Source organism: Alosa alosa, chromosome 5 (assembly GCF_017589495.1).
Source record: "Alosa alosa isolate M-15738 ecotype Scorff River chromosome 5, AALO_Geno_1.1, whole genome shotgun sequence".
Lineage (NCBI taxonomy): Eukaryota > Metazoa > Chordata > Actinopteri > Clupeiformes > Clupeidae > Alosa > Alosa alosa.
In genome coordinates, this window is record NC_063193.1 from 16,397,512 (window position 1) to 16,423,794 (window position 26,283).

The 26,283-nt window shown below is 42.4% G+C and overlaps 1 protein-coding gene across 1 annotated transcript in view; it reads right to left on the reverse strand.

Annotated features, from left to right (window-relative positions):
* cacna1ba (calcium channel, voltage-dependent, N type, alpha 1B subunit, a) overlaps positions 1–25,787 on the reverse strand; it is a 99,352-nt gene extending 73,565 nt beyond the window's left edge. The window contains exons 1-3 of the mRNA XM_048242785.1: positions 24,851–25,787; positions 22,657–22,762; positions 21,160–21,299 (exon numbers count right to left, since the gene is read on the reverse strand). Coding sequence (XP_048098742.1) covers positions 21,160–21,299; positions 22,657–22,762; positions 24,851–25,104 — 500 coding nt within the window. The 5' untranslated portion in view covers positions 25,105–25,787. The remainder of the gene's footprint in view (positions 1–21,159; positions 21,300–22,656; positions 22,763–24,850) is intronic.
* Positions 25,788–26,283: the final 496 nt, after the last annotated feature.

A 26,283-nucleotide genomic window follows, 5' to 3' on the forward strand; every position in this document is an offset into this window, starting at 1 on the left:
TTTTAAGGTGATTGCTTGCATGACTATGCATTTTACACCCTGGAGGTGCTTGGCCCAGACAGGTTGTGAGAGTAGTGCGAGCACTTCCAGTCGGAGGGACCGTAAGGGACCGGAGCAGAATGTGCTCATCAGTAAGGCCTCCTCTTTTCCTGCACATTAATTAATGCTGGCAGGGAAAGGAAATGCATTCCCAGTGGGTTTGTATTAACTAAACGCTAAAGAGGGCAGAATGCCATTAATCACAATTTTCACAGACCCCAGCCTACGATGCCATCTCCATCTCATTCAGGCAGACCAGCTAAAATTCCCATAAACACAACAGCAACATCATACGTCAAGATCCTGACAATGTGCACATTTATTTATTGCAAGTATGCAATTCTATTCTTTGATATATACACCAAGAGCAGAAAGAGAGTTGTGTCAAGGTAATGAGAGTGCATACCATCAAGTGATGGCCCATGTGACTTTGCCAACTATGGTGCTCCACCACTCTGGTACAATCCAATGTGTGTTAAAGGATAATTCTGGTATTTAGCACTTTTAGTCCCTTTTCTGGTTTGTTTTGGATGAACTAGAGTGGTGGACACCAAAATTTTGACGATTGGTCCTGTCTCGACTTTTCTGACTCATTTTGAATCGCCTTTACTGCTTCAGAGTGGCTGCCTATGGGCATGCACAAACATGTCCTTAAAACAACCTGAGTGGTTAGTGGTGTTCGTTGATTATTAAAAACAAATATATCAGCGCTAGGGATGGAACGGTAGGGCTGGGCGATATATCGGTATTACGACAACGACCGATATATTTTTGAAAACGTTATGTAGTTGAGACAATATCGTAATACCGGTATTATGTCAAATAATGGGCCATTTTATCAAAGCCACTTGCTCTTCTGTGTTCAGACCATTCAGATAGCCGCAGCTCTGCTCAACTGCGCCCCTTGCGTGTGCACGTTCTCCCTCGCAGCACTACAAACTTTCAAACATGACGGACACTGAGTCAGGTTTTGTTTACCTTGATCAGAGGTTGGTGCTGATGCCTATTCCGTCGGCACATCAACGGCTAGACCGAGAATTCTCGTTGTGAAATCAAAATTCCACTGGAGCTCCGGTTTTGTACACGCAGATGTAAGTTACAACACTGTTTAGCAGCTACAGCTCTTCGACTCACGGTAAAATGTCATTTTTGGTACATAGCCTAGCTAATTTAAATACACTGATGAATGCTTGCGTTTAGCGATATACAGTAGCAGATCTAAAGTCCTCAGGGAGACAACCTAAACGCTGATTTTATTAAGAGGATATGCACGCGACTCGCGAGCAGTTAGGGCATCATTTTTTATGATTCCTGAAACCCCATTCAATCGTGCATAGGGATTTTTCTTACGAGCCGGAACATGCAAAAATGAACGCATACAAAACGACGGTAGCGTCTATCACACTCTTGATGAGTGACTTAGTTACGTTGTTTAAGTAGCCTAATTTTTGAAAACTTTTTTTGTTGTTGATAGCAACATGTCTAGGCCATCATAGTCTACATTTGCTTGTAATCTAGGCCCTATCAAACCCTTACAGGTAAAAAAAACTGCATTGTGTGACAAAACTGCAGGTTTTTGCATTGTTGTGACAAAATAGCCTATTGCATTGTAGTACAATGTAGGCCTGCGTTGTCAGTCAGGGTCAACTTTTGGTCTTTTGTTATTTGCACAGCTTTATCAGAGCAACTGTAGCCTATGCCTATTGTAGGCCTATGTTATTGTTTACACTTTTTTGCACAGCTCTGTTAGAGCAGTCTGAAATTAATATAATTAAAACTGGCTGTGTTGTCATAATTGTTGTGTTAAGTGAAAATATGAAGCACTTCGCTCTTTCTGTTTGAAATATCAATATCGTATCGATATCGTATATCGCCAATCAGCCCCAAAATATCGGGATATCAGTTTTGGTCCATATCGCCCAGCCCTAAGGAACGGTATGAAAATTTAACCTCACTGTTATAGTGACCAAAATTATCACGGTTTTCGGTATTATCACAGTATTTCTAAAAGTGTGTTCAATATGTTCAGAAAGCACTGATGAGCCTACACAAGCTGAAATAGTTTCAAAAAGTGTCCCGTTCACTTTTTTCTTAATTTAATTGGCTATGTGCTTATAGCGTAACTTACCCTACCATAACTTGGAGTTTGCTATTTCTGTTATTTGGATGCAATGAGTGAGACCAAAGTGAGTGTTCAAAATAAAACTTTAGGCTACTGTATTCTCCTGATAATGTGAGTGGAAAGGAGAATGTGGACGCAAACATAAAAAGACGCAGAGTGGCTACATGATACAGTGCACATTTTGCGGTGGAAAAGTTCCGCCTTTTAAAATCAGGTGTAGCCTAATCCGAATCATAGTTAAAACCATCAATTAAACAACAGAATCAGTAGGGTAACAGTTTTGTTTCATTGTACCAGGCCTACTGTATGTCAAAAGCAGGCTCGGATGAAGCTGGGAAGGATTAAACACACAATTTCCACACCGCGGTAATCAACCGTGATAGTCATGATATTTTAAATGAAAACGGTAATTGTTATCGTCAACATTTTTATCGCAGTTTACCATTATACCGGTAATCGTTACATCCCTAATCAGCGCAATTTATGATTTCCAGCCGTGTTATTAGCTTTTGTGGAACTATTTTTTCAGATACCTCATAACCACATATAAACTTCTGCTCAATATTTGAGCCTGAAGCATAGACAGTAAAAGAAGGTCTCGCGGAAAGACTACAACCAAATGTAAACAGCCCGTTTCCATTTCCGGTGGCGCAGTAATATCAACGTGCAAGGAGTCTTCCAACAGAAATCAATGGGATTTTTACAAAATGGCAAATAAAACACGACAGAAACTGTATTTCGCTACGCTACTTGTTTTGGAACATCAACGAACACCACTAACCACTCGATGAGTTGCACAGTTTTGAAAACGAACGTTAAGGGTTGTTTTAAGGACATGTTTGTGCATGCCCATAGGCAGCCACTCTGAAGTAGTCAAAGGCGATTCAAAACGAGTCAGAAAAGTCGAGACAGGACCCATCGTCAAAATTTCAGTGTCCACCAATCTAGTTCATCAAAAACAAACCAGAAAAAGGGACTCAAAGTGCTAAATACCGGAACATTCTTAGCCCACCCACACCAACAGATCACTGCCACACAACAACACATGTACTCACTCAGGAGTATCTCTTTCTCTTTTCTATCATTCTCTAGGCTAATAGCACTCTCTAGGCTAGAAGCAATCTCTAGGCTAATGTCCTGGTTCAATTACATACAGCAGACAGAGGTTTTACGTGACATTCTGTGGTTCAGTATTACTGCAGTTTCTCCTCTTTTGTTGAACACAGACCCCTGCATGGCTGAGAATGCCTGATTCACCTTCTCTGAGATGAGATGAGATGAGATAAGATGAGATGAGCCTTCCTTTACCGCTTTCTCAGCAACCCTGTGATCCTGAGTTTTAATTACACTCCCACCAAACTGACAGCACTCTTTCAACTCCAAATCAATGTCAAACTCTGGGCAGTCTGGGCACTTTGGAACAGTAGCCTATTCTGGATCCATTAGATGGGGAAAGTGTGCCCCAACACTAATTACCTTGGATGGACTCTAACAATGGCACATATTTAAACCCTGCCTCAATCAGATGTATAGGCTTCTCTTTTCAAATTTGACAGTGAGCCTACAAAGCCTTTGTCTCGTAAACTGCAAACCGCAACCTGTCAGCATGTAGTGAGCCATGGATCTAAGGCCCCTTACTGAGAACCAACACACATAGGAGACATCATCCTCCATGTGGTGCATTTTAATCCACACCCGCAGCTTCTTGCTGCTGACACCACTGAGAATCCCTGCACGTCGAACCAGGTGACCACGGTCTCCCACCTGCTGCCTGAAAGTCGACAAGCAGAACACAATAGCATGCTAACCGTGCAGGCTGTAAGTCACTGAAAGACTCAGCCCCCCCAACCGCTCAGAGGGTTAAGCTCACACGCCGCATGGGAAGCAGGCCATACCCTGTGCCTTTCACAGCTCCACACATTTTACACACGGAGCAGAGGCACACAGACGCTGTCCGCCTACTGTTAATCACTCAGAGCTCCCATGGGGCCTTATTGAGCAAGGTCAGAGGCCTTATTTAACGAGTTCAGGACCCTCGTGCCTCCCCCTTCAACCTGCTTTAGCCTCCAAGCAGATAGGGGGCCACACTGAGAGTTGGGATACTTTCATTGGGAATATAGAGCGCCTGGCACGACCATGGCATTGCCATGTCACCATAAGCTGCATAGATGGACAGTAAGCGTAGAGGAGGATTTATTAGCGGTAGCCTACAGTATATGTGTGTACAGGATGAGAAAGAGTGAGAGAGAGCAGTAATTAACAGTAATAAAAAACACATGGGTGTGGCAACCGTGTGTGTATGTGTGTGTGTGTGTGTGTGAGTGTGACTGTGTGTGTGTGTGTGTGTGTGTGTGTGTGTGTTTAGATGGGTAGGGTTCAGAGCAGGTTGTCATGTACAAGACAGAAACAAATGTATTAAAAACTACAAATATATAATTCTATGACAAGAAAAATTACCTCTTGTTTTCTAGTGCCACATTTGCCAGCTTTCTAACTTTCAGTGAAAGCTTACGGTCCTAATTTAACCCATAAAGTATAACCCATATACTGTAGCATGCTGGGCTCCCTCCCATTTCATCCTTGAGCAAACAACATCTGGAGAAGAGGTAGGACAGCCTGTCCCTGGCAAGCACACGCGAGAAGATTAGCTACTTAATGGACCTTATGCAAACCTCCAGTTGATGAACTGCCTGCTCTATGTCACAATTCAACGCAGCACTGAGGTGTTCAAACCATTTAGGAACCATAAACCAATTTTTACTGGCGACTGCTTTAACTTTTGTGTTCACAGCCAACTGATATCATCATTACGGTTTACAGTATGATCAATGAAGTGGTAAAATGGCAATTTTTTTTAATGCTCAACTGTATTTGCATGAAAAATATGAGCATATTTGTTTCATTGGTAATTAACTGTCATCCAACTACCAAACGTGGAAAATAGTCCAGCAGCCATATTCAAGCATGGATCAGGAAAGACAAAGAGAGGTAGGCTATGTCCCAAAGGGAGCTATATACAGTATCTTTGCAATTGTGTAATGTTTACCAGCTTTGTTGTAAAAATTGCTACAACTGTATTCTGGTTGTTTCATTAATGCTCAATTTTTGGCCCTAAATATGCAATATTCAACAAACCCATAAAAGTACTGTACTAACATTGGACACACCAAAATTGCAGTCCCAGCCACAGTCATCCCCCTTATTGCGGAGTTTTAATGACCACTGGCCTAAAATTCAGGTTTGCTTCTGTAGGGAACTACTTATTTATGAGATTGTTTTTTATGCTGTAAATGCTGCTAGTAATAGAATCGACTCATCTTCAAATTAATGAACTTAGAAACTTCACTCTCATGTTGTTTCTATACTATCCACAGTTTCTAAAGCATCCTCATCCTCCTTGCTATCTCACTCCTGTCCAGTCCTTTCCTCGATCTTCAGTCTCTTACTCAAGATGTTGGTGAAGTACTGTGCACAGTCAGGTAGAGCTACCTATCAGTTCAGACTTTAGGTTGATTAGAATCGTTTGGAATAACATAAAACAGGATAAAACACTACAGAGGGTAAAGAATGCGGGAAAGCAGGACTTACTCCGGCAACACTGTAGCATGTCTATGTAAGTGAGTATCTGAGTGCGTGTGTGTGTGTTTCTGTTTTATGTCAGTGTATTCAGGTAAATACATGTGTACATGTAGTGGTATTGTAGTATGTCTACTAAATGTTTTTTTTTTCCAGTAACATGCTTTCACTCAAAATCATGTGAGGCCATAAAGTATCAGGCTCAGAAATTATACAACATTTGTATTGTATAATTTCTATTTTAGTAAAAAATGTGAAACACCACACAAGGGTTAAAGGGTCAAAGTGAATTTAAAAAATATTTCAGGCTTTCAGTTTCTATCTCAGTTTACAGTCAGTGGTAAAAAGCTTTTCCACATTTTCATGACATTTTTGGAAGAATGGTCATGTTGGGCTTTTCAGCCTGATCCCATTAAACACTTCGTAAGCCTTTCATATAGAATGAGATAGCTGTTTAAACTCTAAAAAGCTGTTTTGCAAAGAGAGAAATGCCACCAATGTAACCTCCTGGACATCCATCATTCACACTCGTCACACTTGGGAGATCTCCATAAGCTGAGAGCACACACACACACACACACACACACACACACACAAGCTCCTCAAGATCACCTAGCACACGCAGACAGATACACACACAAACAATACCCATGTATATCCACCAGAACCATACACACACACTACTACATTGCACACCTCCGCTTGGCTCCCGACTTCAAGAGATAAATTCACATCACAGACTCTCACTCAGCACAGATACAGATTTAGAGCCTTCATTATATCCTCTCACCTCACTCGCTATGACATACGCCACAACGCTGACACTTCTACAATTTATAGAACATGTGGCGAGAGCTGAGACACACAGACAGTGCTTGAACAAGCCCCACCAAACATGCCCCTGATTCACAGCACTGTTAACACAACACCAGCATCTCTTTATGGATGCCAAACCATTTTCAACAGTAAATGTACAACGAGGAAAGGAGCAGGCTAAGTAAAAGATACAACTGGAAAACAGAAAAAGTTGGGACGTTGTGTAAAATGCAAATAAAAACAGAATGTAATAATATACATGTCTCGTAAACCCATATTTAGCAGCGAAAAGGACATAGACATAGAAAAATTTGGACTATTTCATGGAAAATATATGTTAATTTTGGATTTGATGCCAGCAACATGTTTCAAAAAAAGTTGGGATGGGAGCATGTTTACCACTGTTCTGCTTCACCTCTTCATGTAACAAAATTCTGTAAATGTTTAGGAACTGAGGAGACCATTTGCTAGAGTTTTGAGAATAGAATGTTGTCCCACAGGATTTCAGCTGCTCAACAGTATGGGATATTCTTAGTGTTTTTCATTCCATTATGCACCTAATTTGACCAATCTGGACTGCAGACAGGCCATCTTAGCACCTGGACTCTTCCTCTATGGAGAAATGCTACTTAAATATGTGCAGAATTAATTTTGCCATTGTTTTCCCGAAATATTCAAGGTCTTCCCGGGAAAAGACATTGCCTGGATGGCAGTATATGTTGCTCAAAACATGCACATCATTCATAATTGATTTTGCTTTGCCAAATGTAAAAGATACCCATGCTGTAGGCACTAATGCTCCTCCACACCGTCATAGATGTTGGATTTCGAACTGAGCACTAAAACAAGTTGGATAGGTTGGATACTTGGATATCTTTGGATATGAGTTTGAGAGATTTGCAGATTATTACATTTTGTTTTTATTCACATTTTACATCCCAACTTTTTTTGTTTTGGGGTTGTACATAAGCTAATTTCTTCGTAGTATAACAGATTGGGTTGTAGGACTCATAAAAATAAACATTTGTCATTCATTCTTTTAAGACAAGACAAGGCAGTACTCCAACATGAAATCTGTTTGCCCAAAAAAGTTAGCACACAATAGAATGCTGAATAGAAAATTCTGCTAACTTCAAAATGACCAGAATGGAAAAAATAGCCTCCTTTATACCTGTGCAGTCAAAAAGAATACCAAATGCACTGTAGCGCAAGTACGGTCACTTTGAGCCAGAGCAGATTATTGTTTTCATGCAGCAGTCCTGGTAGATTTAATTTCTCAGAGTTTGCCAAACATTTCATTAAATATGCATTACCTCCCCGTTACGTGCGGCTGCTGCTCCGAGGTGCATCCACATAGCAGACACAGACCTGTGTTTCTGACTGAGCCCTCCGGAAGTACACATTATTATAGACTATTAGGTGACAGTCTCTCCATTGTATTTGTGATAAGTCTTCAAATAAATGAGGCTCTGGCAGACAACAAGAACTATAGAGACAGTGTGTGGCTGTGTTAGTGTGTGTGTGTGTTTGTGTAGACTGTGTGGAGGGACCTCTTTCTCTCTCTGGTTTGACCTAAAATAAGCCACTTCATGCAGCACTCATGAATTGCATAAATGTTTGAAACAGTTGTCACAGATTCCTCTTTGAGTTTTTTCTTTCTTCTCATTCCTTTACACCCAGATGCGTGCACGCACACATACATAAACCACGCATAGCGTATTTGAGGGATGATAAAATGTTTTAAAAAATCTTTCTTTTGCACGAACATATATAGTCAATGTGCTACATCTGTTTTTAGGCTTTAAACCATATCAGAATAACCTTAAGGGTCATTCCATGTGAAAACAGCCAATATCGGGGTATCATGTACATGGTACCTCTCAGATTTTGCTGAAAAGTGGTGAAAATATGGCTTATGTTACCAAACGAGGGAATCTGAAGTTTCAGGTCATTATCTCAAACGTTTTGCCCATGGCGTCCATTTGAATTTCGGGTGCCACGGCCCTAATTGGACCAACATTTTTTAGGACTTTGGTGACCCACCTCTCACCCAAACAATAAGGAATATTGATTCTGCCTCCAGAATTGTGTTGTACAGGCTACAGTGAACTACCACACCAGTTTCCAGCCCTCTACCACTATTAGAACAGACATTATGGGCTTCCAAAAATGGCAAAGGATGAAATGTGAAATTCCAATGTGTCAATTAGGGCCATGGCACCCGAATTTCAAATGGACGCCACGTCCAAACTTCAGATTCCTTTGTTTGGTAACATAAGGCAAATTTTCACCGCTTTTCAGCAAAATCTGAGAGGTGTCATGTACATGGGTGGCTGAGTTGGCGTGGAATGACCCTTAAGTTGACACAGTAAAAACTGAAGTTCATTCATGGCATTGATAATATTCCAACAAATGTCACTGACAGAACCACAACTGAACATACACACTAGCATTCACGTGTGTGCAACAAGCTTGTCATGAAAAGAGGGAGCCTACTCTTGTTTTATTAATTTGCATTGTAGGTGCTTCTTGGCTATCCATCAGCACAGTACTTCACTCCTACGCAGCTCCTAAAATGCATATTGATTTACATTCTCATTTGCCCCTTAGAATAGCCTCTATTCATCAGGGGATGAACTTTAGCAAGAGTTGAAAGCTCTTTACAGCTGTAAGGAGCCTTGTTGATGCCAGGGCATCTCACTGTTAAGTGTAGGCCTACCTGACTCATAGCTGATGTTGACCCTTAACTTGCTCTGTTACATGGCAGGGACGGTGGCGGTGGCTGGTCTGAGACCAGAGGCCACTACTCTCCAAAGTTAGCTCTGGCTTTATGACACTGATACTGTACTAATGTCATTGAATCTCCTGTGACATCCAAACACACACACACACACACACACACACCAATTATATACATCTATTATGTAAATTGATACTGTACTACTCTGATACAGTCATAAAAAAAAAACACAAACACAAACATCTGAAACTGCTAACTGCTAATCTTTGAGGGGGACCCTGTATATATAATCACAAGTCAGTCACATTATCAAACACAAGAATACATGCATATAACACTGCCCAACGGCCTTCTCGCTCAGAGATGTGAAACAACTCAGCTATTGAAATCTTGAGTGTTTGCTAGCGAAAAGAAAAAGGGCATGTTCTCTAGGGCATCAATCTGTCGTCATATATTGATTCTGCCATATATCCACTCTTCCATGTGTCTCTTGGTATCATCGTGATCCTGAACACACAATTGACAAAACCTGGTCTTAGTGTGTGTGATGGCGAGCGCAGCTTTTCTGCAATTTCCTCCACTCAAACACACTTAAATCTCTCTGTCTAGTCCACTGCTTCACTGTCCTCAGAGTGATTCTCCTGCCTGCTATCACACTTTAGTTTGTGCAAGTGTACGTTTGTAGACAGGTGAAGCTGCCAGCAAAATTCAGCTCTGCAGGAGAGAGAGGAGATGCTGCTTATTGGAGGCAACATCATAGACATCAGCAGCACAGGACTCTGTGTCTAGGCCTGGTGTCGGCAAATCATGGTCATTACGCAATCCGGCCCTACCAGTCAACTAAGGGCTAGCCTGCACAGAAGACAAAGAGGATACACTTAATCAGTAGTGTGGCATTAATATGCCTGAGGAGAAATAAAAATGGCCTTAGGTCTCTGCCAAATGTTGTGATTGCATTTACCCAGGTGCACAGATACGGCCATTGTGGAGGGTGCCGTTGGATCATTTCGCAACGAGTTCATTTAGGTTTTCCTAAATAAATACATCGGAAAATTAGGCCCTGATTGTTTCCTGTTTGGCTGAAATCTGGAGTCAGATTCTCTGTGATGTTCTTGTCCATTTTATTGTTTCAAAAAGCTCCCAGATGACTGGGAAGGCTGGACGGCTCGCTCCGATATATACGCCTCTCGTTGACTGTGCGAACTGAACTGGGCTGGGGAAAAGCACACACTGGAGACAACCAGACACGTCACCATAGAAACAAAGGTGGTTCCTCGGATCTCATTAGAATATAACGGCTAAGAGAGACGGGATCAGGGAGTGAGGGAGCACAGGGTTTCAATATGGGGAAAGAGGAGGCGTACAGAAGAAGAGAGCATGCCAGAAATAATAATAATGAATAACAATGATATATTTTTTTTTATATACAATGGTTTTTGATATACAGAGATATCAGCTTGCTATGTCTGTATTGCCTCCATGGATTGTAGGTCTTTGAGTGAATATTGAGAAGAGAAATGAAGGAAACAATGCACAATGTTCTTGTCTGGCTTACAATGATTAGACCAAATGTCCCATGTGAACATGCAAAGCTCATTTGTTTTCCCCAGGCAGAGCAATCCATCAAATCTATGGAATGATATAATTCAGTAAGGAAGAATAATCTTTTTCAATAGCCAATAACATTATGTTACATTTCATGGTAGCTTGGAAAGCAAACCATCATGGCATTCAGACATTGAACAGGACACTTGTTTAGTAGGCCAAGATCTAGGACTTGATACACTGAATTATATACGATGTCCTGAATAGCAGAGGGGTTGATGGTGCTTTAGATACTGTTTCGCCTCAGCAAGATAAAGGCTTTTTTTTATAAACCTATGTATAAACCAAGCATCTCAGGTTTAATGAAACTGAAATGAGTACTTTGCAGATGTGACTTGTCTGACCTGCCCATATTAATATTTCATGTCAAAGAGAAAGAAACTGCATCAATGAACACAAACAAGAGCTACAAAAGTATGACCAAGGGATGAAGAATGAATGGCTCTAAACCTGATGTCTGTTTCATAACAAGGGGGTTGCACAGCACCCTTAACTAGAAGTCATCTTGCAAAATCTTCAGTAATTGTAAGTATTTGTGCATTCTCAAGTACAACAGCACAATGTATAGAGGATGCTGCATATTCACACAGCATTTAGAAAAGAAAATAATTTGCAACAGTACCATTTACCTGCACTTCATGATTGCTAACTCTGCAATCAATACATCTTGACAGGTTAACACAATTAAATCAAAGTGATAGCATGTTCAAACAGGTAAATCAATGTCTTTTGTCTGTTAACAGGGTTTTCCATTGCTTAATGTGCACACAATTAGTTGCATGCTTTGCATGTATAGAGCAGATCTCTCTGATTATTTTGGTTCCCTCCCTGCACAAGTTGTTTTGTTCTGCTATGGAGTCCATTCAGGCATTTAATTCAACACTGTAAAAACTATCCCACAAATTCAGTGTGTACTGACTAGGTCACCCTTGACAGACAGTTATGAGGTTTTCCTAAAAAGCAGCACGTCACTGCCAAGCCGCAGGATCACAACTTGCTCTGACTGTGAGACACTAAATAATTCAGCAGCCCAAAAAGGGACAAAGCTGAAAAAGAAACCCCGAAGATTCGACTCTAACCATTTACGTCAGTGACTGCCCTCTGTACAGGTCTTCACATTTCAGGGTTGCTGAGCCAACAAGATCTACGGTGTTAGTTAAAATGCATAATAAAAACGACAGGATTAGCTACTACTGCGGCTCTGAATTTGGTGAAATGATGCTAAATCAGAACCTGAACCGGCGAGAACAACAGCTTTAACGTTGGATACATGATTTCCGGGGCGGCCTTCACGGCTCCGTGGTAAACAGCCAGCGCTGGTCCGTCCCTGGCACTGGTGTGACTCAGGCCTCCTCTCTGCACAGCCAGAGGGAGGAGGGCAAATGAGGGAAGGTGGGGGAGACATCAGCCTCTGTCATCCACCCTATAAAGCATCCCACTAAATAGCAGCGGCTGCTTGTTTTATTGGCCACCTTGCTCCTTTCTGCCATCCATCAAAAGCCCTCTTACGATGGCGGCCCACGCTGGCACATGGCTATGCAGGGGAGAGACAGCCTAGGGGCGGGCCTGGCCGGCCCACTCCTCATCAGGGGTGACACAGCAAACCTCTTTATGCCTCCTATGGGTTTTCCAATAACCCATAACATATTGCTCTCATTCAAGTAAGCAAACAATGTCTCAGGTAAATTTAAGATTGTGTACACTAAGGAAAGTCCAACATGGACAGAGGTCTTTGCATTTCATGTACTTTTGACTGATGCACTGCATTTTTTATTTGTTTGTACAGCCCTATAATGTAAGAAATAGGAATATAAGTCTGACTTCCAGTCTCAATTCCTTTTAGTTCTCTGTGTGCGAGTCCTTCTTTGCTGCACCAGTCCATATAGGGTAAAAATTAAAGGTGACACATTGGGCCTACCTTGTTCACAAACACGGAATGGAATTTGCTTTTGTAGAAATGGGTTTTGGCCCAATTGGATTTCTTATTACACACCAGTTTCTGAGAAGTCTATGGAGACGGTCTGATAGTTTGATCAGGTCATGACTGCTGCTGTCAGGACTGAGGCCAAGCAGTGGTGTTAACTCACTAATGATGGTGAGAGCCTCTCTCACCACAAAACTGGCCATTTTGACATTTGAAATTCGAAAAAGATTGGGTTGTCACTGTCATTTAACATTATCCATTAAGACCCCCCCATTCCAAGGCCAGTGTAGTGTAAGTGTATTTATCCTCCAGAGACATTAAATACTTTTTTCTGATTGGTTTATTCTGTATATTGGGACGCCTATGAAGTAGATCTGGAAAAAAATTAATCACTGTCCATATCAATGCTCTTTTGTTCTTTTTTGGTATCTATGGAACTAGGTATATCGGACATTATCCCTTACATAAGCTTTGCTATGAACTAAACACCTGCCCCCTGCTGTATTATAGGAAGGAAGGCAGTTCACCAGTCCCCCCCCCCCCCCCCCCCAATCCCAGTAAATATTGGTCCGTTTAATTGACAGCCAGAGAGTGGGGCCAGTGTGGAGCTCTCAGGAGGAGTTGAGCAGCTGAAAGGTGACACTCCGTCTCCCCCACTCCACCACCCCCCTCTCCCTGCTCCCAGTGGGGGGCACGGCCCAGCAGGACTCTATTACGGAGCTGTCCAAATGTCATCACTGCTAATGACAAAACGCCACTGTACCCCTCTGGCATCCGCTGCCCCACAACCCCACCTCACCATGCCTCACAACGCCTCACCTGCACACATAGGCACATCCAGTATGAGCACAGATCTCTGGTCCAGTGCTCCACTCCAGTGAGTCTGGGAGGGGAGGCCGAGGCTGCGTCAAGGTCCAGTGAGCTTCACTGATTGACTGAAACGCCCCACTGATAGACTCACTGCTGTATGCAAACTGTGGGGAGATTGTAGCATTTTCATACTTCACAGCGCACAGGCCAATTCTCCATGGCCTCGTTTTTTTTTCCTGATTTTGTTTTTGTTACTAGTTTGCTAATCTAATCAGTTTATACAATCTCTACACATGTGTCATATGCCTATATTCATATATTCAACAATGTGCTCTTTATGTATTTCATGCTCCAGAATATGTATAAAAGCCAGTTCATGTATTTCAGTGGAGCGGTGTTTCTCCTTTTAGTTTGGTTGAGGGTAATGTCAGCATTTACTTTCATCTTAAAATGCCCCTGCTGAAAAATCTCTGTTGAATTTTCAATAAGCCATAAATGGCACCATAACTTTTAAACGGTTTTAAGACTTAATGCATCTATAAAAATTAGAATTAAAAAGTCATGCTAATTAGTGATTAATTTTCAGAAAAGCACAGGAAGATCAGCCAACTGCTGATGTTTTACTTCTTAGTGTGAAAAATATCATTTATAACCACAAGATAAAGTCCAGCCACCAATGACCAATAAAGCCCTTACTGACAATTTAATTCTATATATAAAAAAAAACAGTCTTGTCTCATGTTCAGTGAACATATCCTCTTTACATACCCCATTGGGTCATTCCATTCACAAGGACCTAATGAGTCATTAAATAGCATTTTGGTAGCTTATGTTCTGTGAATGACCCTGGGTGCATCAGTATGGGTTCACAGACTAATACATCATAACATCTGCACAGTAAACTGCAAAAATGAGGTCACTGCAAGAGTGGCATGCCTCCACTTTTTTCCCCTGACCATCTTGATAGAACGCTTCCTGTAATGACATTAAAAGAACAGAAATCCACTCCTTTTCCTGTCGACAAACACTTAATGCAGACTAAACATGAAGTGCTGCCGTCCACCACCCCCACCCCTGAGGAGGTACTTGACCACGATAACCCCCTCCAGCATGGTGATAACACACACATCTCACATAGTTAGCAAGGCAAACACTCTCCTCTTCCCGTCGGCTAGGGTGAGGTGAGAACAGGCTGAGAATCCATGCTGAGTTAAAGGTTGTCAAAACAGAGGTCCAACACCTACCCTCCCCCCAACAATGTGAAATGGTCTGATTAAGTATAAAACGCACACTGTAAAAGAACTGCTTGGCCTCCCAGACTTCCATAGCCAACAGAATATCTCACAGAGAACATGCAGGGCTGACCAGACCAGACCAGTGTCTTCAGAACCATTCCTAGATGTTCTTGTTTCCAAGTCAACAAATATTTGTTAGATGAGGAAGTAAGTAAAAATGATACGCAACACAAATATTCCAACAAGATATTCAACACCTACAAAATTACCATATAAATAAGATCAGCTATAAAAGTAGGTCTTTGAATGTGGTGGCATGTGGGGCTCAAGTCGTAGTTGCTCAAAGCATAGAGGAAATACTTCATAAGTCTGGGGAATGTCACAGAACTTTATTGCTAAAATCATCTCACTCTTCATATTCTAGATTTTTTCCAGTCTACGTGGGTTACCTACTAACAAACAGGCACGAATCTCAACACGGAGGTCTGCTGATTGCCTGTCGCGAGGCAACCACACACACACACACACGCACACACACACACACACACACACACACACAAACACACGACGCACACACACGCACACACACACACACACACACACACACACACGCACACACACACAATGCTATATGCAGCAGCCAGTGCTATCTCTGGAAAAAGTCTGAACTCTGCTAACAAAGGGACACCTGCTCCCCCACCTTAGTCATCGGCGTCGTTGTCCCAGATAAGGGTAAGGCCCTACCGACTGTCCACAATAAACTGTAGTCTGAGAGTTAATGTGCTGCAATGGCTCCAGAAAAGCAGCCGCCAAGAAACTGCTTGCCTGTGTTCAATTCTTAAACAAGCGTTTTCATCTTTCATCCCATAATGCAGGTGGAATTTCAAATGAGCATGCAGTAGAGTGCAGGGAAGGGGAACGTGAGGATTCTCGCTCGCTCTCCAGCCAGGTTCCCTGTCACACCAGGCCGAGAAAAGCCCAGCGAATGGAGAGAGAGAGGGTGCTGGAGCAGAGTTGAGGCTGATTAAATTGGACACGGTCGGCTTGAATGCAGAAATCCACTATCACTCAAGCCCACATCTCCTGAGTCAATATAATCTCTGAGCCATGCAGACTGAACCGCCCAATTCATCTCCATCTCCAACGATTACAGCCATCACTCAAAAAGATTTTTGGGGACCAGGGCTTTGCACACTTAGACAATTTGTTTTCCATGTCGTGCCTTACTCTCACGCACACAGCGCTGTGCTCCTACGCCTGCTGGTGAGGGGGGGGGGGGGGGGGTAGGTCCAATTGAATTCACTCACACCCTGACCAAAGTGCTTTCACCCTTTTTGTCTGCCAGTATGTGTAAATCTGACCAAACTACCTTAACCCTTATCCCTTAAGCACAGTCTGTTACCCCTACACCTACCGTACACCAGGACAACCACACAACACAAAATGACATTCACACAGAAGTATATATTGCACAGTACATGGCGTACAAGACATTGCAGTTGGTAAAAAAATCACAGCTTGTTACAATTATTGGACAGCCAACTGTGTGATGAAGTATGAGGATTAAATTCAATGTTGACCTGACCACATAAAAATGTGTTTCATGAATATTTATGTAAAAGAACAAATGTATGTTTGTGCAAAATGTGCCCTACTCTGGGTCACCCGCTCTCTGGCAAAGGCAGATAAACATTATATCTCAAAGAACTCCACGATCAAACAATCTTCTGAACTAAAAACAGAGTTTTTACTATGTGATGCTTTTATATCACTAGGATGAAAGAACATTAAATACTTAAAACTCTATTATGTAAAAGTAAAATCTCAATTAGAAATACAAGATAAAAGGTTACTGATTGTACCTTTTATGCTCTCCCACCTCCCTGTCCTACATGCACAGAGGGGCACAGAAAGGGTGTGCAAGTGTGTCAAAGATGTTATGCCACAGGGTGTTCTAGTGATGTTCTCCTGATGGCACCCTTGTGTGAACTCTAAGGGTACTTCAAAGACCAGATGGTCTGTCCTATATATGCCACGCCATGCAGGCACGACAGAGCTGTGCAGACAAAAGTGATGCTTCATGGAGAATCCTCTTTCAATCAAAGCCAGAGAGATAGTGGAAGATAATGGATTCATAATGTTAAAGCATCATGCACAGGGAAGGCAGTGAACACAATTTAGATTAGATAGGGAAGGTAGGCTACAGAAAGTTAAAATGAATCAGAAAATACCAGACAGTCTTGGATGTGTCTGCACCTCTAGTCTTACAGGGTGAGACGTAATGTTGTGGCCTTGTTAAAACAGTACATGTCTTGAGATAAAATTTGTTGAAATTGTAGTGTTTGAATGACACACGATCATTCGCTGATAAGGCTATATGCCACTGGGCTCATTACCTGGAGAAGAGCTCAGCTATACTTTGACAACATCTCAGTCACTTGCCCTATTTTAAGAGATGATCATGAGGCATGATCAAAAGATCTCAAAAGATAATTGGGAGTTGGTGTGTACTGCACTGCTACATGATACTAGATTTGATTGGAGGTCTTCAAGCCTGAAATCCACAGTATCACAGTAGCCCATGGTTAAACATCTGAAAAATATCATTGAATTTGATGAGCAAAAGCGCGAAACTTGACCAGACTGACCCACCAGCCAGACTGACCCACCACCTGCTTTCATTTTCACCATTAGGCTAATGTATTTCTGTAAATACCGCCTCCATTTCTGTATTTCTGCTAATGTGTTTCTGGAAATGCCAATTACCCACCACCTCAGCGGTTACTATTTTTCCCCAACAGAGAATGTAACATTCAACACAACAATTTGTTTCGGAGTAAAAAAAAATTAAAAAATTTAGTCATCAAACTATAACAGCTGCAGCTGAAATGGAGGATGCTCATGTTCTCATTTATGAAAGCAGAACAACCTTGTCAACAGAGGCAGTTTAACTTGTAAGTCTAACCATTAATCCTGTGTGAAGGCCACATAGATAACCTTGCAGGAGCCTTTAAGGCATAGACACAGAGACAAAAATGACACGCAACACAGGAAAAATACACCAGCCTCTCTTGTTCACGTCGCCACGGTTACCCAGGCACTTCAGAAATGATTAAGTCTAAATCAGTCAGTCATTCTTAAAATTTCAAAACATGAATCATTTGTGGTCAGCCAAGGACTTTAAAATATAAATGTGCACTTGAAACCTTAGAACAGACAAGAAACCAGATTGACCTACTGTAACACATCACAGCTGAGCCTCTTAAAAACAGGTATGCAAAGCTCCTCATAGACTCCCTACAAGTCTTTTAGAATGGTTTCAGTGAAAGAGATAGAGAAAAAAATTACATTTCCTTAAAAATTCACCAAAAGACCAAACAACATCAGTAAACCATTCTTCTTTACAAAAAAAACAATCGAGACAGAAAAAAAAAATTCTCAGTCCTGACCCCAAGACTGTTCAGCAATCTCTACTCTTCTTCCACCTTCAGTGCCCTGCCTACTGGAGAACTAGTGGGGGTTTTAGCTGAGGGAAATGTGAGGGAGTGCTGGTGCTTTGATCCAGAGGCCCATAAAGAGTGGTGTAGCAAATCAATTCCCTCTGTGTTTGGTTCAATAGAGTATCGATCCGGACGTGCACAAAGAAAGGCAGATATATTTGCTTATTAGCAAGACCAGTCTTATTGGGGCCACATTAGAGATGTGCGAGTCCTGAAGATGAAAGGGAAAAGGGGGGTTGATAAGAGAGAAGGGGTACATTCAAAGTGAGTCAGCACATCTGTATCAACACCGGAGGTGTCTGTGCCACTCGGAGAGGCTTGAGAGGGGAAAAACATTTGAAATGTAAGACAAATGCGAAGCAACTAGGTCATGAAATAAGTCATGTTTTTCTCTCTTCATTTTCGCTCACACGCACCATCCCTCCCGTTCATGCCATTATGATATCAAGGCACTTTCTGGAGTAATCATGGCCACCATCGATTGGGACGGGATTGACTCCGATCTCGTAGCTTCATTTTTCATCCGAGGACAGAGCTGCTGCTGTAACAGCATCAGCATCAGCATCAGCATCAGCAGTAACAGCATCAGCATCAGCATCAGCATCAGCATCAGCAGCAGCAGCAGCAGCATCAGCATCAGCATCAGTATCAGCATCAGCAGCAGCAGGAGAAGAACGCGGCTGCGCATCGACAGCACCTCGGTCAGGCATGGGCCTCATGGCAGATCGACGCCCTCTTTAGCGTTCAGTTTGATATCGGCATCCAATAGAACATTTTCTCCTCATGTTTCAAGAGATCAAGGCTCCAGAGACTGCCAGGGGAGTGCTGCTGATAACACGCCCCCCGCCCCCACCCACCCCCTCATCCGAATCGATGGGTCCACATCAGGACTGCGGGGCTGCAGCTGTAGTGTGTCTGGACCCTGACAAGGAGTCGGTGAGAAACAGGCAGGCGGAGGCACTCAGGTGCTTCTCACGTGCTTGAGAAATGCCACCCACACATCACCCAGGAGCTGTCTGTCTGGAGCTGCCCATGCCTTGGGGTCAATCAGTGGCTGTTGCCTGGCATCGATAACATGACTAGACTGCTCCTGCGATTGATCCACATTCACCACCGAAGGGCTTCAATTACCTTTATCACATCAGACGGCCCTGCCCCAACTTAATCAGCCAAGGCAGGAGCTCACGTCTGCCAACCCCCCCACACACACACACACACACACACACACACACAAACACACACCATGATGTGCACTTGAGGTGAATATGAGCTGAACTGAACGCATGGCTCACAGAGCAGTAGTGGCAGCTTATAGGTAAAAGTGTCTGGCAAGCTGTCAATAGACTCAGCCTTTCAGAAACAATTTGTCACACCTCCCACATCATGTCATCTGGCGACTCTTAGCTCGAACAAAATTCCTTTTCTTCACCAAGACATGAAATAGAAACAACACTCAGGGACCTTTTGGACTCATTACAAAGCAAATGATCACATCCAACATTGGTCAAACGATGTACTGTGTGCACCAGAGAGAGAGAGATGTGCGGAGGTTATAGTTAGATAGTCCTCCCTCTAAATATGTTTATTGGAGTGAAATAGCAGGCTGATGTAAGGCCCTGAATAAGGACAAAATAAATCTCTGAATGAATCTCTGGGCAATTAAGAATAAAGCCAGGCAAGACACTCCCTGGTGGCACTGGAGGAGCATACAGGGGGGTGGGGTGGGGTGGGGTGAGCCAGCGTAACGCTACGCTCATCACTGCTGTCTCCTCAGAGATGCATCAACGGGACCTGACTACCTCCCCTAACACCGGCACCAGAGAAAGCTAGTTCTTTTCACTCCATCATCATCAACCACAGCTCATTGTCTACACAGAGTGAGTGTGTGTGTGTGTGTGTGTGTGTGTGTGTGTGTGTGTGTGTGTGTGTGTGTGTGTGTGTCCCCTCCCCCATGTCCCTAAAGGCAGCCTCTCTCTGCACGCTCCTCTTCATATACTGAGAATCTCTAATGCATTTCAATTGATCACACCATACCTCTCTCTCACCCTTCCCCCAAAGCTTTCAAAACAGCAATAATGCCAAATCACACTGGAAAAATATATCACTTAAAGAAATACTTGAAATAATCATTACTACCACCCTGACAACTACTATAACTACTACTACTACTACTACTACTACTACTAATAATAATAATAATAATAATAATAATAATAATAATAATAATAATAAAATGATTTTCACAGAGACAATGCACTGAGAAAGAAAGACTGTCCAGACACTAAACTGCGTGTTTCATGACTGCCCAATTTTATGTGGCCAGCCAAATATGTTGTAAGGCTATGATGAGGGTACAGCTGAGCTAATATATATATACACATACGCCACAACACTGAGAGAGAATCTAGCAGTCCCCCAACCTCACCCATCCCTCTATATCTTCATTACACCAGTCTGCCTCCCATGCCACCACTCCAGGGCCCAGTCAGAGGCAACCTTGTTAGTGCTCCCCACAGGCCACGAGTGCTGAAGGCAGGCAACTAGCCTCTGACAACGGCTTACCTCATCTGCCTGGGGACCCACACTGTGCAATGTCTCCTAATGTGGCCAGGTTTGGTGGCGGTGTAAAAAGTATCAGGCATTTGCAAGTGCTACTGCACAGGTTTCTGTCCTTTCCGTCACTGCTGCTTGTGACGGCTTATTTTTGTTGTAAATTAAGCATGGAAAGCATTTGTAGCAGATGCTAATGTCACAACACCTTTAGGAGTGTAAAACAGGACGTCTGTACTTACCCTGTTAGCACGACAACAAAATCCATTACATTCCATCCGTTTCGGAGGTAGGAGCCTTTGTGAAATGCAAACCCGAGAGCGATGATCTTAATGCCAGCCTCAAAACAAAATATTCCAATAAAGTATGGTTCTGTGTCATCCTGTTGGAACAAAAAGAAATTCGTAAGCCAAAATCATATTTATTAGGCAAAGATAGACAGGAGGCAACAATTAAATATAATCAAATGCCTTGGGGAGCTTGCAATTACAACAGTTGTGAGGGAAAACGAGCTGTGTGAATTTCCACAACACAAGCACATGACAGCATTGAAACACTAAGACCTTCTGAGTCTCAAGCCACAGAGCAATTTCCTTCTTCTGTCCCTAAATGATCACAGTGGCCCTTAAATCAGCCTGGGTTCTCATTAGAAACGCAGTCCTTTGACTGCAGCAGCAGAAGTCCTTGTCTTTCATCAAGTCATATTAAACCCCAGAGATATGCCGACATAAATTCTAATGCACTCCAACAGAATGTACTTTACTGCAGAACCTTAAATGCACAGCGCTCTGTTGTAACTAAACTAAAGCAAACTTGCAACCTACAGTATGGCAGCCAAAAACTGCCATTTTCTTTGTCAAGCATAACATCTTCCGGTGTGGCATGACCTACTTGTGTTGATGTCTACACTGATAATTTCTCTTTAAATTAATAAACCGGTCACTGTTGGCTTGAGAAAAATGGCAGGCTTGGTTGTAATCGTTGTGAGAAAACAGCATTTGAGATGGAAGCAGAGTGACTGTGGGGTGTGTCTCTCAACAAAAGCTCAAATAAGATGACTGAAATTTGATCTCCCTTCATGTCCACTCACGATAACATCAATATGTCAAGCGAGTCATTTGCCAACAATCCACAAGGGTCAATCTACTCCAAGAGTGCAGCTCCGAATCACCAATGCTGAATCAGGACTCTCTTTCATCCTCAGCACAGCTTTGCCATCAGCAGCTTTAAGACCCCTTTGATTGGCTGAAAAGCCTCACAGCATTTACCCCCTTTATTGGTATGACTTAACAACAGAGATCAGCTGGCAATTTGGGGGGGGGTGTCTAAGGTGCGGTAGCAATCATACAGAGCCCTGTGTGGTGCCTGTTGGCTTACAAAGCAGGCCTGGAGCTAAATCCCTCTCGGCCCCGGGAGACAACCACACCCTCCCTGCTGACATGGCAACAATTAGCTAAGAATACTGACTGCCAATCCATACGGCTCAATTCAGAAGGCAGACCACTATTAGGCATAAATTAAGGATGAGCAGCAAGTGATATTTTGGGGAAGAAGATTCACGTTAATTTAGAAGAAGTTATGATGTGCATCGCAGTCGCATGCTCTGCAGGGAATATCCTGCTGTTGGTGGTGCACATTAGACAAACAATAAATGGCTCTAGATGAGTGTGCGCAGACAGGCACAGAAAGAGAATATTGGACTATTGAATCAAGATATGTGAAAAGGCTGAGAGACTCACCAGACGTTCTGACATAGGGGTCTTGTCACTCGCTGGTAAATGCTGCTCTAAGGCCAGGACAATGCAGTTGGCGATGATGGTGGCTAGAATCATGTACTCAAATGGAGTGAGAGAGTCAAGGAGTGTAACAACAGAACTGAAGCATTTAATCATTAGGGGTAACATTACCAACAATACTCCATTAAGATTCCCTGTTTCATCCAATTTCTCTCTTTTTTTTTTTTACAAAGAAATTTGAACAATAATGGCAGGAAAAATCATCATGAGAGACAGCCAGGGATAGAATGAGGCAGATGACGAGAGGAGAAGAAAGAGACAGAGAGAGAGAGAGAGAGAGGAGAGTGCAAATATAATCTGAGCTGTAACTTTTCTCGATGCATTTTCCTGTGGCTGGCACATGGATTTGTTTATGGTTTCCTGCTGGCTCAGATGCTCTAGGGGTCTGTATGTGTGTGTGTGTGTGTGTGTGTGTGTGTGTGTGTGTGTAATGTGCACTCTCCAAAGCACTGTCGAGGGGCAGCTGTCTGCGTCAGAGGAGGGCTGGTGTCATGTCTTAATGTAAGAGCATTGCTCAGCAAGCATATCCCCCCAGGATAATGAAAGATTAAAGATGAAAATGTGCACATCTTAATGTACACACCAGCAAGCATATCCCCCCAGGATAATGAAAGATTAAAGATGAAAATGTGCACATCAATACACACCATTAGGTTAAGCGACTATTGTAATGTCGGCATGCCATAATCCACCTGCAATGTATTTATGCATTTAATAGATCTGTAAGAGAACAAATGTAATCTAGTAACTTGCTTTTTAAAATCCATAATATATGTCCCCCTTGCACTACATTACATGGGAAATCCATTTTTTGTCTTAGTTGAAGATTGTTTAGATTGCATTGCTTATTGCCAGTGGGGCTTGTGCAAAATGATATCCTCACATCCATCAGTTGGCCTACAAATAGTTTTCCACTACATACAAAACTCAAAATTTGCTTAATAGATTCCACAAGCTCTTGGCACAACTGGACGTTTTAGTGTTGGTTAGCGAAAACGTGTTGGCGAGTTCAGGACCCTGGAGAGGGCACTTGTTCAACTCCTGGCAAGGCATACTTGGACAAGGCTTGATGTCCAAGCAAAAGACGAAACGTTCACACAGCCTAACTACTAAAACTTTTAACAATGAATATTAAGATTTTGCTGACGTTTGACAGATCCAAGGTAGGATTTCTAAATCTAAATGAGTATTTTGCCACAATAAGTAACGATAAGATGTAATAATAAATTGGCGACAACTGAAGCGGTTTAGCCTACGGATTAATGTCAGGAGGCTACCCAAAACCCACATGGTATATGAACTCACTATTATTGTGTTTTGAGAGGACTGCACCAGTTGGGTTTTTACTAAGCTGGGGAGCAATAGACAGCGTTTCATTGGCGGCTATAAAAACGAAGCGGTGATTGTGTTATTTTGCAATGCTTTGTCGGTTGCTAGGACTGGCTGGAGGTATATTGCCTTATACAAAAAGATCGATACCGCAGTGGCTTGCTGAAAAAGGCAGCTTTCCTTGAAGCAATGGTTACTGTAGCTTAGCCACATAGATCAAGTAGGCAACACATTCAAGGTTTCCTTGGCTCGGTAGCCTACACGTTGCAGTAATGTATCGAGCCAAACTATGATGGGTGTAGCCAACAACGTTTTAAAAGTAAAGGTGGCAAACCAAAATCGGTGCACAAAATTGCTAAAACTAAAAATTCAATTTATATTCAATGTCTTGATTTCATGAACACTGCGCTATCTATGCCTGAATGCCACTGACTCACTTTCTGCCCTTAATGGACATGAGCATGTCAGACAACACCCATGTGATTAGGTTAGGCTACTTAAACGAATAATTTGCACAAATTACATTTTATAGGCAAGCACAGTCCGTTTCAGTTATGAAACGCTAAGCTATGTGGAAAGCTCCGAATGGAGATATCAATATGGCTAACGTGTGTAAACTTTGGTGATGTTAATTAACCAACATCATTCTGCCAAATAGTGTTAAATGATAACAAAAGGATTCTCTCTAAAACAAATCGCTCTGAATAATAAGGTTAATTAAAATGTATCTAATAAGTAGGCTATGTATGGAACATAAAATTCAAGACTGTACAAGCTTAAACGCAATTAATGCCACTTGAAAGGATATGGCCATTCGGTTATTTTCTTTGCATATTTCCGTATGATGTTATCTTCGCTGAAGATGAAAAGGGACCGGTTGACAGTGAGACAGTTTTGTTTGACAGGGATTGGGTTATATATGGCCATTGTCCTGGCTCTTTGGGCGATTGACTGCTTGTACACCCTCGGGCCGGCTGGGGGGCCTCCCTGCCGGCTTGCCCCCCTTCCACTACTCGCTGGACTGCCACCTCCATATCGTAGATCTTCTTCGAAGCGAGCCATTCTAAAAACGCGCAGATCTCACTGTAGAAATCAAAATTGACATCAGAGAGAGCATAGATAAGAAGCATCACAACGCACTGTGTTGTCCCAGCTACGAGTTTTCATCCGTATCAAATATCCAACAGGGTGCTGTTCAATAATTGTATATTACAACAATGAAACCTTCCCCAAGGTTCCTTTCGGAATTCTTCGGCCAAAATAAATGCTCAACATTTCTCCCGATCATTCCTGATAATCCATAAAATTGACTGAAGTTTACACGACAAGACAATACAATCCTTCCATGCGCTTCGTGGTATCCAAATGCAGTGATTTCCGAAAGATTTGCAGTCCAAACTAGTGCCTTGGAATGTACAAAAAAAAGCAAAATCATGCAGCAGCAACAGGGACAGCGAATGTCTGTTATAGGCATGCAATAATCACTCTTACAAATTAATAATGGACTAGATACTGAATGAAGACATTTGCTATTTGAAGCTCATATGTGATGTTACTGCAGACGTCTCCCTCTCACGCCCTTTCTGGCATTTCTTGAAATATTGTCCTTAATCCAGTCATTTCAGTGCAACAGTCTATGGAGGCTAAAATCGGGATAAGATTGGCACTTCTATTTCGCTAGGACTCACGCTGGCAATGAAAATATTACAGATTTCTGCAGCCGCTGCTTCTTCTGAACCAGATCACATGACTAAGAAAGCACCCTGTCAGTGGCTCCACCTGTGCCGTTACAGTATCCATGGCAGTGGGGTAAAAAGCGGAAAGCATCTCACCCTTTTCGCGGAGCGAAAAGATATGCGGTTACATTATCAGGATTCAAACTCATCGTAGATATCAGTATATTTGAATGGCATATACGCAAATAATATAATTGACTCCTATCTGTGCCTCGATGAAGGGGTGGGTCCGAGAAATGGGACCAAATCTGGCCAGGGTGCACAGTATTACTGGGGAAGGCTTTCTGGACTAAGACCATCCCTCTCTAGACACATTAATAACTTAAAGCATGGTATTACATTCACTTACAATATGCTGGATCCTTCAGAAACACCCTGAAATCAAATTATGAAAGTTCTTGGATGATTATGCAAAAGATGCAACATATGGGAGAAAGGCAGATGATCCAAATTGTAGGTATTATAATATAATAAGTAAAGAAAATAATGTGCTCAAACATCTGAC